Raw genomic sequence first — 13414 nt, forward strand, 5'->3', positions numbered from 1 at the left:
TATACAACTATAACTATAGTTGTATGATTAGCTATGTTTATATAAATACTATATATACTACAATACTTTATTATGGATAAATATATTGATTCAAATAAGTGTAAGAACAGTAAACCTTAGCTTATTTTAACGAACACTATTTAACATCCTTTAAGGTGCTTATTATTTATGTGTGGGTGAATTCTTTTTTTGATTAAAAAGCATATATAGTTTTTGTTAAACCATTATTTTTCTTTTTTCTGTTGTTCTATATTATATTTTTTTTACAATATCGCCGTCAGTGATACAGATTTTAAAACACGAGCCATTTGCGCCACCACGCGGTCATTATTGAAACAACGTGTGTTCACACTGCGCACGCCCCACTGACACATCCGGCCGGTCCCTATCAATCGATCAGAGAGAGGAAGATGGCGGTAGACGGACTCAGCGCTGCAAGATCGATCACCGAAAAACTCGATTGGGTTTGTTTTTCATAATTGAGTGAAACAAAAGCAGACGCCGCCTGAAGTGAGGGGTTTGGACACGGAGTGAAGAAAAGGCAACAAAGAGGTAGTTTTTGTTAAAATGGCGCTCCCTGTAAGCATGAAGAATGAGTTAGCTGTTAAAAGAACACGAGATTAACACAGGCCACACTCCTCGGGCCGCCATCTTGTCCCTGCATTGCATGCATGTCAAGGCATGCTAAATTAATCCCTGATAGCTAAGTTGCAAGGATGGAGGAATTGTAATCGATATATTGCATTGTTAAACCCATGTGGTGAAAAGTTTTAGAGAAAATGTCGCTATTCATTGTAAATGGTGCTTAAACGGGACATTAAAGTGAATTCGTGTGTTATTTTCATATCGTCTGTCGTTGTTTAGTTAGCTAGCTATAATTATATTACAGTTTAGGTCTCTGTCTCTGTGTTTTGGTACAAATAAGGGCTGCAGCTAACGATTTATCAATTAAATTGTAATTGTTTTTTTCTAAACCTTGAAATTATGATCTTCTATGATTTTATTTAAGAAGCTGAATGATATGAAGATTTGTTCTATTATTAATAGGATATTAATTAATTGTCAAAATAGTAGACGGTTAATATCATACTCGAACTATTGAAAAAAATAATCGTTGCAGGCCTGATTTCTTTTTGGTGAAAAAAGTGGATCTGTTTTTTCCAAAACGTCAAAAATGATTACTTAATCAAGTGTTTTGTATTGAAGAGGCTGAAATCTAAAACTTCTTTTTTAGTCGCTATTAAAAATATTCGTTGATAACTTTAATTAATTTTATTTTTTTTCAAGACAGGGACAATGCATAATAAAACATTAAGCTTGTACAACAAGAGAATATGCATTGTGCCAGGTTGTAGCAGATTGCTATTTTCCACCTGTAGTCCCTGGGCAGGTTGATGGAATAGTACATTAAAACATAATAATAATAATAATAATAACAACAAATATAAAATTACAGAACAAAGGACGTGGAAGCAGATTCAACATGACCACTAAGATTTAAGGCTAAACTGCCCCCCACCACACACACACACACACACAATTCATAAATGTGTACACTCCTGTCCTGACAGTAGCCAACGCTTAGCAAGATGTGAGAAGGTGTGGGGACTTCTACATGAAATAATGTCTGTTGGCAGAGTATTCCATTGAGTCATGGCTATACAGGAAAAAGATGACTTTCCAAATATGGTTTTGTGTTGGGGTACACTACACTCACCCCTAGATACAGATCTTGTTATTCTACTTCTCAGAGCAGAGAGTAACATGCCAAAGCATATAGAAAGCAAGACATGGTCCAACAAGACAATTATGTGCTTGAAATGGTATCAAATGACTTATTGATACAGTCTGTTTATATTATTATGACATAGTTATGCATCATTACTTCAATAACAATAACGCTACACAGTTTTACCAGAGCCTTTTAAAAGATGACATATGTTTGAACATAGAGAAATCTGACATGTTACATCCTCCTTGTCAGTGGATGTCCACAGAGCCTGTGTCTCACTGCCAGCTTCTTCCACCAGAGAGATGGAGTTCCCGTGGCACAGTGGGAAGGTTCTGGAGCAGCTTGATCGGCAGCGTAAGCAGGGTCTGCTGTGTGACTGCACCTTTGTTGTGGATGGGGTGGACTTCAAGGCTCACAAAGCTCTGCTGGCAGCCTGCAGTGTATACTTCCGCACCCTCTTTCTGGACCAGAAAGATGTGGTGCATCTGGACATCAGCAATGCAGCAGGTAGGTTTCGGGCTGCAGACACACTTCTGAGTTGTAAATCATTATTATTATTGTTATTATTGGCATTGCAGCATACTACCCCTAATGCTTTTGCTCAAATCATTTCTGCTGTCTCTCCAGTTGACCTATTATGCTCCTGATTATCGTTACAGGTTTGGGTCAGGTCCTGGAATTTATGTACACGGCCAAACTGAATTTAAGTCCACAGAATGTAGAGGACGTACTGGCTGTTGCCAACTTTCTACAAATGCAAGAAATTGTGAATGCCTGTTCTGCATACCAGTCAATGTCAAATCCAGCTCCTTCAGTCATAACATTGGATTTCACTGTCGGTGAGTCCAGTCTTTACATGGGTTTAGTGCAGATATATTATACTTTTGTTGGTGGCAGTCATTACAAATAACTTCTCTTAGCTATACTATAAATAAGTAAGAAATATTTAAATTTGATTAGATTTTACATCGTAATCCATACATGAAATATTAAATATGTTATTCCATAGGTGTCCACCCTATTTCTGGTAAGAAATGAAAACACCTTTTCTTTCTTTTTTTTATTTTTATTGAATCAAACAGACGAAAAGGCAGGTGACAGTGAGCAGAAAGAGAAGGAGAGTGACCTGCCAGAAGTGGCATCACAGGCTGAGGAGATTCCTGCTTGCACCCCCACAGAAGATAAAGAGCCCACACAAAATCAGGATGATATGAAGGACATCTCTACAGAAACCAGTCCTTCTACGACCAAGTCAAGAGGACGCCCGCCCAAATCCATTCCCCATACTGCTCAAATAAAGATTGAAAGTGTTACTCAAGACGCAACTGGATTTCAGGATGACCCCTCCGACACAGACTACACACCTAGTGAGTAAAGCTGATATTTATATTCGGTCCGTTTGGCATGTGTGTTTGCATCGTTAAACCAATTGTTGAGGGTCCCCATGATGTTTCAACAAATAAACCTGGGGATACTATCTCTGTTTTTGCAGAAGCACAGTCAAAGTCTGGTGGCAGATCAACGTATATAAGCTCACGAGGGAGAAGAATCAGAAGATCTCAGAGACGAAACTCCTTGCCTGGTGAGCAGGATGCACAGGTCGCCTTTGCTGTATCAACCTGAACACCTAAATACCTCCGCCTCCAAGGCTTTAGTATTTCCAACTGAGAAAGTCCTACGTTCTAATTCTAGGTTTTCAGTTAAATATTTATCATTTGCAAAATGTCTTTCTGAAATCTAATATGTCCTATTATGTGAATAGCCAAGACACTTAGAGACAGTTTGTAAGTTTTAAGTGTTCTGTGTTTTGATCCTCACAGACAGTAACTCAGAGGATGAAGTCACAACAAAGACAAAACCCCAGAAGAAGGTGGTGGAGCCAGTAGATGTGGATGAGGGAGAGGAAGACGATTCTGGGGAGACTGATATTGAAGATGGAGATGGAGAGGAAGACGGTGAGGACAGCCAGAAGTCAAAAGAAGTCGATTCTAGCACTGAGCAAGATGAGAAACAAACACAGTCAGCCTCAATGGGCAGCCGATCTGAGTCAAAGCCTTACAGCTCCGTGACACACAAATGTGAGGTAAGGAATATCTTACTCTATGTAGTGTTTCTTCTGATGCTGTGTGTTGTGGTAGTAAAGTTGATTATTATTATCCTTAGTTAGGCCCTTGTATTAAATATAAGACAAGATTTACAAACAATAGCAGGTATGATTAATGAGGAAGAATTAAAATATTAAAATGTTTAAATCAATTTCACATCCATTTATGATATGCAGTGGAATTAAAAAATAAATATAAAAGCAGCACATGTTAGATAGCAATGTTACCTACTGTTACAGCACACATTCATAGAACATTGTAAACTAGATTTAAACATAAAAAAATACATCTCTGACTTCGCTTCAGCCACCTTTTCACTTCCTTGTTCCATATTTATTATCTTTCATTCTTTTTATTTTAATTACACATGTTCTTCTCTCTAGGACTGTGGGAAGAAATTCACCCACACTGGCAACTTTAAGAGGCACATGCGCATTCACACCGGAGAGAAGCCTTTCAGCTGCCGGGACTGCAACAAAGCCTTCTCTGACCCAGCAGCCTGTAAAGCCCACGAGAAAACACACAGGTGAGTTACTTTGTTACTTCACCTTCATGGACATCTAATTATACCTCCTGACAAACCGCTGTCAAGTTTGTGTTTTAAATTGAGTTGTTGTTGCCGTCTAGCCCCCTGAAGCCATACTGCTGCTCTACATGTGGAAAGAGCTACCGTCAGATCAGCCTGCTCAACCTGCACCGCAAACGGCACACAGGCGAAGCGCGCTACAGCTGCAGTGTGTGCAGCAAGCTCTTCACCACATCTGGCAACCTGAAGAGGCACCAGTTGGTGCACAGCGGGGAGAAGCCATATCACTGCAACTTCTGCAATAAGGCCTTTTCCGACCCCACTGCCAAGATGAGACATCTAGAGATACACGACACAGACAAGGGCCACAAATGTCCGCACTGTGAAAAAAGATTCAATCAGGTAAAGGCACATTTGTGTGTGTTACGCTTTGTTCCACAGCAGCCATAACTGCATTTTTCTTCATAAAACACACCTTTTCTACAGTTCTTCAAACATTACTGAAATCCTTAGCTGTCAGAGAAGTTCTTCAACACGTTATCTTTCTTTCGAATGATTTTGTCCACTATACATTAAATTACTTGTTGCATGTTTGGGAATTATTTACATTATTTATCTGATAATGTAATCTTGAATTGATCTTGAATTTCCTTCGGGATCAATAAAGTATCTATCTATCTATCTGATTGTGTGTTGTAGATGGGGAATTTGAAGGCGCACTTAAAGATCCATATAACAGACGGGCCTCTCAAATGCAAAGAATGTGGCAAACAGTTTACCACTTCAGGTAAGAAGGCAGCAGAATGTTTTTCTTAAATTTTCTTTAATTATTTGATCAACATCTCTAAATAAGTGAAGACATTTATAAGTAATTTAAAAAAAGGGTTAAAGGTTCACAGTCTTTCACTACATACAAATCTGCCTACCAAAGAAAAGTCCTAGTGGCAAGTGGATCGCCCACACCAAAGGAGGGCAACTAAAGATTAATTTGGTGTTTGTTAAAATATATATTTTTTTAAATGTTGATTTTAGTTTAATTTTGACAAAATGTGTCCTATATCTTTATAATGAAAGAGACAAAGAAAATATCAGAATTCACAAAATAGCAAAACAGATTCAAATTACTCTTGTTAACTGCTGCTCACCTCATCTGACTCATTCTAATATAGGAGTTGGATAATGTTTAAAATCTTGTGTTGTGACGTGATGAGATTATCATTATATTACATTGTGCACACTATTGAAAACAATAGTGTGCACAATATCCAAATGAAGCTGTGTGTGTGTAGTTGTCTCTTTTTTGGTCTAAGCTTTTTATTTATTTATTATATGTTTATTTCGGTCATGACATTTAGTGGCGGTGTCTGCTTTTTAGGAAATCTGAAGAGACACCTGCGGGTTCACAGCGGGGAGAAGCCATACATCTGTGTGCACTGTCAGAGAGCCTTCAGTGACCCAGGAGCTCTGCAGCGACATGAACGCATCCACACAGGTAATAAGACAGACTCTGACATGTTGGTAAATGTGAAGGCAAAGGACTCAATTCTCATTTTTCAATACACAAGTACAGTGAGACAATAATTTGTGTGTTACAGGAGAAAAGCCGTGTGTCTGTGGTATCTGTGGTAAAGCCTTCACCCAGGCCAGCTCGCTTATCGCTCATGTCCGCCAGCACACAGGAGAGAAGCCTTATGTGTGTGATCGCTGCGGCAAAAGGTCAGTTTGATACAAGAGAACAGACACAGTGATGCTATAGGTCCAAACCTGAATTTATCGATTGAGAAAATATGGAAATATGTGAAAACAAAATCTATTGGTTTGCAAGAAACACAGATCATTATGTTTCTGTCTGAGCTACACAATTGTGTTTTTTTCTTTTTGTGTTTCCTTCAGACTTCAACAAAGCATTTTGTACTGACAAGACATTTCAAACAAAATTTTTGAATTAAATGTGAGTTTTTTAAGTAATATGGGATGTTTCTCTCTGGACAGGTTTGTGCAGTCCAGTCAACTGGCCAATCACATTCGCCATCACGACAATGTCCGTCCTCACAAGTGTCAGATGTGCAACAAGGCATTCGTCAACGTGGGAGATCTGTCAAAGCACATAATCATACACACGGGTAAGGATTATTGAGTTTTTGGGCCATCAAGGCTTTCACTTCATTATATTCGACACTTGCATATTTTATCCTTCATTTTGCGTTCTTTCTTTTCCCCAGGGGAGAAACCTTTCCTGTGTGACAAATGTGGGAGAGGATTTAACCGCGTGGACAATCTGCGATCCCACGTCAAAACCGTCCACCATGGCAAGGCCGGCATGAAGCGGCTGGTAGTGGCTGGGGGCAGCACAGACGAGGGGGCTGACGGTTACCCAGGCTCAGCCACCTCTGACAGTGAGATTAACATCGTTACTGTTACCACAGACGATATCGTCACTTTGGCAGGAAGTGCTGTCGCTCAGCTGACAGGTCAGACAGCATCCTTCAGACAGAACATCCTGCACTATGTAAATGATGTGTTATTGACCTCACGTGTATGATTACAGTCGTACCAGTGGCTGCTACGGTGTCTGCAGATGAGACCGAGGCTTTGAAAGCTGAAATCACCAAAGCAGTAGAGAAAGTGCAAGAAGAAGGTAAGTCTTTAAATAACTAAATATATAAACTCAAATATCTATATTTGAACAACATTGTATGTCAAACTATAACAGGATAGGAGAAAGACAATGCAATAAAAGCAAACTAAAGGTGTATGAGAATTTAAATTAAATACTTTTTGATTTGAGTAAACATGCACATGCAATCTATCCTTATATGTAGCATTTGCATGTTTTCTATAGACACAGCTTAATAACAAAACGTTTTTTTATTGAAAATGTGATTTCTGTCTGGGGGGTTTATTGGAAAATGTAAGTTTTGATGAATGTGAATGGCTCACTTTCTCAAATGTCTTCTGTTCCTAGACCCAGACACCCAGATCTTGTACGCTTGTGATTCATGTGGCGATAAATTCTTGGATGCAAGCTCCCTAGCTCAGCACGTACGGATCCACACAGCTCAGGCCTTGGTCATGTTTCAGGCAGATTCTGACTTTTACCAGTACACCACAGCCACTACCACTGAGGGGGAAACTACCACAACATGGCAAGCCACGACTGAGCAGGTCATCCAGGAAGGGGAAAACTGATCTGCTGTGCCCATGATGAAGAGACAAGCAGAAAGATGGATGATGAGGGATATGTGAGACCAAGAAGTAGGGTCATTAGGGTTGTTTCATGAAGTGGAGGAAACCCACATTCAACTCCAAACAGAAGGAACAGATGAAAGCTGGAGAATGACAGGATGAGCGTGTCAAGTTTAGTGAAGATTTGTGAAAGATGTCTGAAATATTGTTTATAATAGAAATCTAATTTATACAGGAGGAGCAGAAGACACACAATGTCAGAAGTAAAATTTACATAATGAGATGTGATCATTTGGTAAATATTGAGGTGGTTATACTGTGTATAGTTTTTTAGACTGAAATACAGGTTTGTGCATTGTAATTTGTGCAAGACATTTACAGTAGATGGCCACAAAATAATTCAAAACACCTCTCTGTGTTACTCTCCATTCCACTCTGGCGATAATGTACATTTCTATTAAACAAACTATTTTATTGTAGAAGTATTTTCATGAAAAGCAGATAAATTATAAGAGGTGACTTGTAATGTCCTGACACTGTAAATACTGTGCATGTGTAAAGTATGTAGATTTGCTATGTGTCCTCGAAAAATCTTATCACCTCTGGTAAAAGATTAAAAGAAAAATTTGTGTTAATGTCAGACTTGTCAACAATACAGGACAGTTATTTTTTTCTTTTATTACAATAACTTGATTACATTGTTATGAAGATGGTCTTGTCATTGTTTACATTAACCTGCAAGATGTTCAAATGAAAATAAGTAACCTTGGTTAGTCTCACTGGAATAGTCGTCATCAGATTAATAAAAAAAAAAAGAAGAAATAACCACCCTTGTTTTGTGTTGTTATGCTCATTAATAAAGCTATACTTAATTTTCTTACACATGTCACTGCTCGTGAAATTGCTAGAATAACATGGCTTTTGTATTGATGTTAGTTCAACGTGCATATTTTTAATATTTTCTGGCCTTGTTCGTGATAATTCAGCAAATGCAGCAGATATTTCCGCAATTGTCACGCTTGTAATAAAGCTTTGATCCCATTGGTGGAGTGGCATTCAGAGGATGACGCGTTCCTCTCTCTGATTGGCTTGATCTATGGGTCAAAGTTGAGTCGCCTGCTAACGCTGACGTCCACTTCTGCAGCAAAATGGCGTCGCTGACAGGAGACGTGCAGACAAACCGGTCTAATTCTTTACCAACGTCTAACAAACGGAGCAGAATGGCGACCCAAATGAGGTTTAGACTCATGGACAACCGTGTTATTTTGCTCCTCTCGTTAGCCTCCATGTTGCATTGTGCTCTGGCTGACGGCAAGACGCTGGTTCTGCTGGACAACCTCAACATCAGAGACACCCATTCAATGTTCTTCCGCAGCCTGGCAGGTCAGTAAAGTATTCATAAACGTTATGAATCTAGAACCCCGCTTCTCCTCAGTGTTTTAGTTCTTACTTATAATGCAAATATACCTCTGGCAGAGAACAAAGAGCCTTTAGGACATGAACTTCTACACTTACGAATCTTGCAACACACCGAGGCTGCTAATATTAGCCTAGCTGTACTGTTGTCGGTGTCTCGCCGAACTTCAGTCTATTTCAGCGAACTGTTCTTAAAATACATGATGACGACTGTTTCAAACGTCAACTTATACTGCATTGAATCTATACACATGCCCTCTTCAGTTCTGCATACCTGTAGTACACCAAGGCGTTTTTAATTAATCGTATATAGATGTCATTAGCTGTTCATTGCGGTATAGTAGCTATCATTTCAACCAAATATTTCCTTACATTGTAGTAACGTCATTAAAAAAACAAGTCAGGACTTTAACATGTTGCATTGCATTTATGTTGCATTTGTGTAGTTTTAGCATGTCTAAGTTAACAGACACACAGGGAGTTGTGGAATAATGTTGGCAAAGTAATTGTTTTGGAAATGCACATTTTAATACTTCTTGTCCCCTGTGATACTAGTTACTAAATGGATGTAGTGTTTGCAGACCTTTAATGATCTTATAGTTTGGAAAATATAATGCAAATTGTTGGGACTTTATGATACAACAGTGTGTCATTGTTTTGTCAATGCTGCTCATAATATAACTCTCCTTTTCAGATCGTGGCTTTGACCTTTCATTCAAGACAGCTGATGATCCCTCCCTATCTCTGATCAAATACGGCCAGTTCTTGTATGACCACTTAGTCATCTTTTCTCCATCAGTTGAAGGTAAATTTCACACTTCAGTGTCAGTTAGTTTAATTGCTTGTTTGTCCAATTGAAGGAAATTCTAAACTGTATTTTTGTGGTCATCTGCAGACTTTGGAGGAAATATAAATGTGGAAACCATTACGTCCTTCATTGATGGTGGAGGAAATGTACTGGTTGCTGCCAGTTCAGATATCGGTCAGTTGGTTTCTAACAGCTTTTTCTACAGTCATTATCTAGTCAATTAAAATCCTGAAACATTCTACTTCATTTATGATTTTCCCTTACTGCAGGTGACCCTCTGAGGGAGCTGGGAAGTGAGTGTGGCATTGAATTTGATGAGGAGAAGACTGCTGTCATTGACCATCACAACTATGATGTGTCTGATCCTGGAGAGGTAAACAGACAATGGGATCATTTATTGTACTTTGCTTCATAAACTCAGTTTTCAGTCGTTTATTATTTACACTTGATTCTTCTTGTCTCCAGCACTCTTTGATTGTTGCTGACCCAGAGAACCTGCTGAAAGCTCCCACTATTGTCGGCAAACCCACCAACAAACCTGTTCTATTCAAGGGTGTTGGGTAAGCAAAGCTTAAGTGTCAATTTATTTAATTGATATGACAGTGTCCCCTCTTCCACAAGTTGCACTAAATGTCCATAATTTATTGAATTTGGGAGGGTGCTAAATCGCTGTCAGTATTCAATTTGTTCATGTTCAGCGCTTAGTTTCCTCCTGCTCTTTACTTTCAAAAGATGTCAGTGCTCATATTATATCGCTGTGTATTTCAGTTGTTGTGTTATTACTACATACTATGTTAAATAGTATGTTTCCTTTTTATTCTTAGCTGAGGTGCTCCGGTATAGCATGATTGACTTGTGACAGAAGACAACCCTTTTGTACACTTGTATTCAAATATTGATCATAAAACTTAAAGCAATAAAATCTATACCTCCCTCCTTTTTCCAGCATGGTGGCAGACCCAGAGAACCCACTTGTCCTGGACATTCTCACAGGCTCTTCCACCTCTTACTCCTTTTTTCCTGACAGACCCATCTCTCAGGTAACATCACGCACATCTCATAATGTGAGATTATAAATTATGAGTTTAAATTTCAAGTTTATTTAAGAAATAAAAGTATCCATAATAGTTAAATTATCCTACTTTGTGCTGAGCTCTATTAGTGGCATCTTATTTTCACAGTATGTTGCTTTTGAAAGCCATTTAGGTGCAATCTATATATTTAATATGCATACATAGTATTAGTATTCACTGCATTAAAATTGAGTATGGCATTTAGAACATTCAATTAATTTTTTTTAATTTTATGACTCATTTTTACTTCTCAAGTACCCACATGCTGTTGGCAAAAACACCCTGCTGATCGCTGGCCTTCAGGCCAGAAACAATGCCAGAGTGGTTTTCAGCGGCTCACTGGACTTCTTCAGCGATGCTTTCTTTAACTCTGCTGTGCAGAAGGCCACAGCTGGATCCCAGAGGTGGGCTTCATTATTCATCTCTTCCATTTTCTTACTGTCTCATCGATACTGTTACAGCTTCTGTTCCTTAATCAAAATTATCACCACTGACTCACTTGTTACGTGCAGTTAAATTGTTTAGTTTTGTATCTTAACAGGTGTTGTTATCAGCCCATTTGTAATCAGCCCATTAATGGTCCCTTAAACCTACTTTAAGGAAATTAGACTTAAATTATTGACCTGGAATTGTTCAATTATTACAGTTAAATACCCATGTAATTAACCTGTGAAATGTGACTGGAATGGCAGTTTGTGTTGACCTTGATTGTGATTGAATCCCTTCTCTCCTTGCTGTCTCTTTAGGCATGAGCAAACAGGAAACATGGAGCTGGCAGTGGCTCTGTCTCGTTGGGTGTTCAAGGAGGCCGGAGTCCTCAGGGTGGGAGCTGTTACCCATCATCCTGTGGGAGAGACCTCTCCCCCAGCAGCATATACCATCACTGACCTTGTGGTGAGCTCAAATTTTCAGTGATGTAGTATATGAACAGTCCTCACTTTAAAGGTTTTATTTTTAGCCTGTATTTGTACTTGTATATTTCAGTTAGTGTAAATCATTCCCTCACAGGAGTACAGTGTTGTCATTGAGATGCTGTCAGAAGGCCGCTGGGTCCCTTTCGATGGAGATGACATTCAGCTCGAGTTTGTTAGAATTGACCCCTTCGTCAGGACTTACCTCAAGAAAAATGGTATGCGATTAGACAGTTTGTAAATATATCATTTAATATTTATACAACTTAAATGTTTTGTATCCTTAAGATTTGAGGCGCACTCACCTTTGCTGCCCTTAACCACACCCCTAACCCTGTGTTTTATGTCTACAAGGAGGTAAATACACCGTCCAATTCAAGTTGCCTGATGTGTACGGAGTCTTTCAGTTCAAGGTAGACTACAACCGACTGGGATACACACACCTTTACTCCTCCACCCAGGCAAGTTAATCCAATCCCTTTACTTGGTACTAATCAAATCTCAGTGCAAGAAAAAAACTGTTAATCTACATTTTATTGGTATGGCAATTAAAAAAATTAATTTCTTGATATCTAAGTTGCTTACTGCTAAACTTGTTTGCTCATTACTTAAAATTTCATTACTCATTACTTCACATTTAAAATTACGAAATTAGTTTTTGATAATACTTGTAATTGTAATACTTGCATGATCAAGTATGCATTGGACAAACTTCTACAAATGTCTCTTTACTACAGGTATCGGTGCGCCCCCTGCAGCACACTCAGTACGAGCGTTTCATCCCCTCAGCCTTCCCTTACTATGCCAGTGTCTTCTCCATGATGTCGGGCCTCTTTGTCTTCAGCATAGTTTTCCTGCACATGAAAGAGAAGGAGAAGTCAGACTAATGTGGAGAAACAACGGGGATGTGAAAATGAGATTAGAAATTTGAACTTGTGTGAATTGAATTTGCTGAATTTTGATGTTTGGATGGCTCTAATCATCACACAGGGACTTGGGACTGCAGTCTGATAAAAAAAAATAAAATAAAAATGCAGTTTCTTTTCAGTTGTTGGAACTTTCAACTATTTGGGGAGAGGCCAAATGGGACCCTGGCTGTTTTTTTTCTACTTGGTAATAATTTAAAGACCTGTACTTGTTCTGAAGTGAGTTGGTGTTTATATAAAGTTGCTTTACAATTGACGAATTGTATTCAAGTAGAGCACTTGCCCTGGGACATGAAAGTAGGACATGAAAGTAATACATAAAACATTTGACCCCCATTTTGTCAGTCAGGAAACATTCTTGTAGTAACTACATGCACTGAATATGTCAATGTTTTTCTTTTTGATAAAACTTTAATGTGTTTCCAAAAATCATCATCTTAATAAAACACTGACATTCCACTCAGTAGAAACACCTGACATTTCTGTGATGTGAAAGGCTTTGTGATTTAATGTGTCCATGTAAAAAAGATTTAAATGTTTGTAATACTGAACACTGACTGTTGAATTGTCATGGCAAATAATTCTATGCTATCCGTGCTGTAATCTGAATAGGTATTGAGTAGTTAATTTTATAGAGGTAGAATGCTGATGAATTTGGTTCTGTCAGATTTCTTCCTGTTAAAAGGGAGCTATATTCTCTCCACTGTGCCTAGTGCTGGCTCATTGTGTGA

The 13414-nt window shown here is 38.6% G+C and overlaps 2 protein-coding genes across 3 annotated transcripts; both read left to right on the forward strand.

Moving 5' to 3' along the window:
- The first annotated feature begins 389 nt into the window (after positions 1-389).
- On the forward strand, positions 390-8429 carry zbtb17 (zinc finger and BTB domain containing 17). Of its 2 annotated transcripts, none has more exons than XM_044038605.1 (15): positions 390-552; positions 1985-2239; positions 2392-2571; positions 2815-3099; positions 3225-3314; positions 3553-3815; positions 4221-4363; positions 4465-4765; positions 5063-5150; positions 5739-5855; positions 5959-6079; positions 6356-6486; positions 6586-6834; positions 6912-7001; positions 7329-8429. In XM_044038605.1, exons 2-15 carry the CDS (start codon positions 2035-2037, stop codon positions 7550-7552), a joined length of 2487 nt encoding a protein of 828 aa, XP_043894540.1. In that variant the 5' UTR covers positions 390-552; positions 1985-2034; the 3' UTR covers positions 7553-8429. The 2 variants fall into 2 exon arrangements, with proteins under 2 accessions (XP_043894540.1, XP_043894541.1); XM_044038606.1 differs by having other exon boundaries at positions 2031-2239.
- Positions 8430-8661: 232 nt separating this feature from the next.
- Positions 8662-13160, forward strand: ddost (dolichyl-diphosphooligosaccharide--protein glycosyltransferase subunit (non-catalytic)). The gene is made up of 11 exons (XM_044038615.1): positions 8662-8932; positions 9660-9770; positions 9861-9947; positions 10043-10146; positions 10239-10333; positions 10720-10813; positions 11102-11250; positions 11593-11740; positions 11855-11975; positions 12112-12218; positions 12495-13160. The coding sequence occupies exons 1-11, from the start codon at positions 8698-8700 to the stop codon at positions 12642-12644; spliced, it is 1401 nt and encodes a 466-aa protein (XP_043894550.1). The 5' UTR covers positions 8662-8697; the 3' UTR covers positions 12645-13160.
- Positions 13161-13414: the final 254 nt, after the last annotated feature.

Source organism: Solea senegalensis, linkage group LG11, assembly GCF_019176455.1.
Source record: "Solea senegalensis isolate Sse05_10M linkage group LG11, IFAPA_SoseM_1, whole genome shotgun sequence".
Lineage (NCBI taxonomy): Eukaryota > Metazoa > Chordata > Actinopteri > Pleuronectiformes > Soleidae > Solea > Solea senegalensis.

Excerpts from the sequence above, each read along its gene's own strand:
- zbtb17 (XM_044038605.1), top strand. The coding sequence starts at position 2,035 with ATGGAGTTCCCGTGGCACAGTGGGAAGGTTCTGGAGCAGCTTGATCGG. Across the intron at positions 2,572-2,814 it reads AACATTGGATTTCACTGTCG|ACGAAAAGGCAGGTGACAGT; the intron begins GTGAGTCCAGTC and ends TGAATCAAACAG. Across the intron at positions 4,364-4,464 it reads GCCCACGAGAAAACACACAG|CCCCCTGAAGCCATACTGCT; the intron begins GTGAGTTACTTT and ends GTTGCCGTCTAG.
- ddost (XM_044038615.1), top strand. The coding sequence starts at position 8,698 with ATGGCGTCGCTGACAGGAGACGTGCAGACAAACCGGTCTAATTCTTTA. Across the intron at positions 9,771-9,860 it reads CTTTTCTCCATCAGTTGAAG|ACTTTGGAGGAAATATAAAT; the intron begins GTAAATTTCACA and ends GGTCATCTGCAG. Across the intron at positions 10,334-10,719 it reads GTTCTATTCAAGGGTGTTGG|CATGGTGGCAGACCCAGAGA; the intron begins GTAAGCAAAGCT and ends TCCTTTTTCCAG.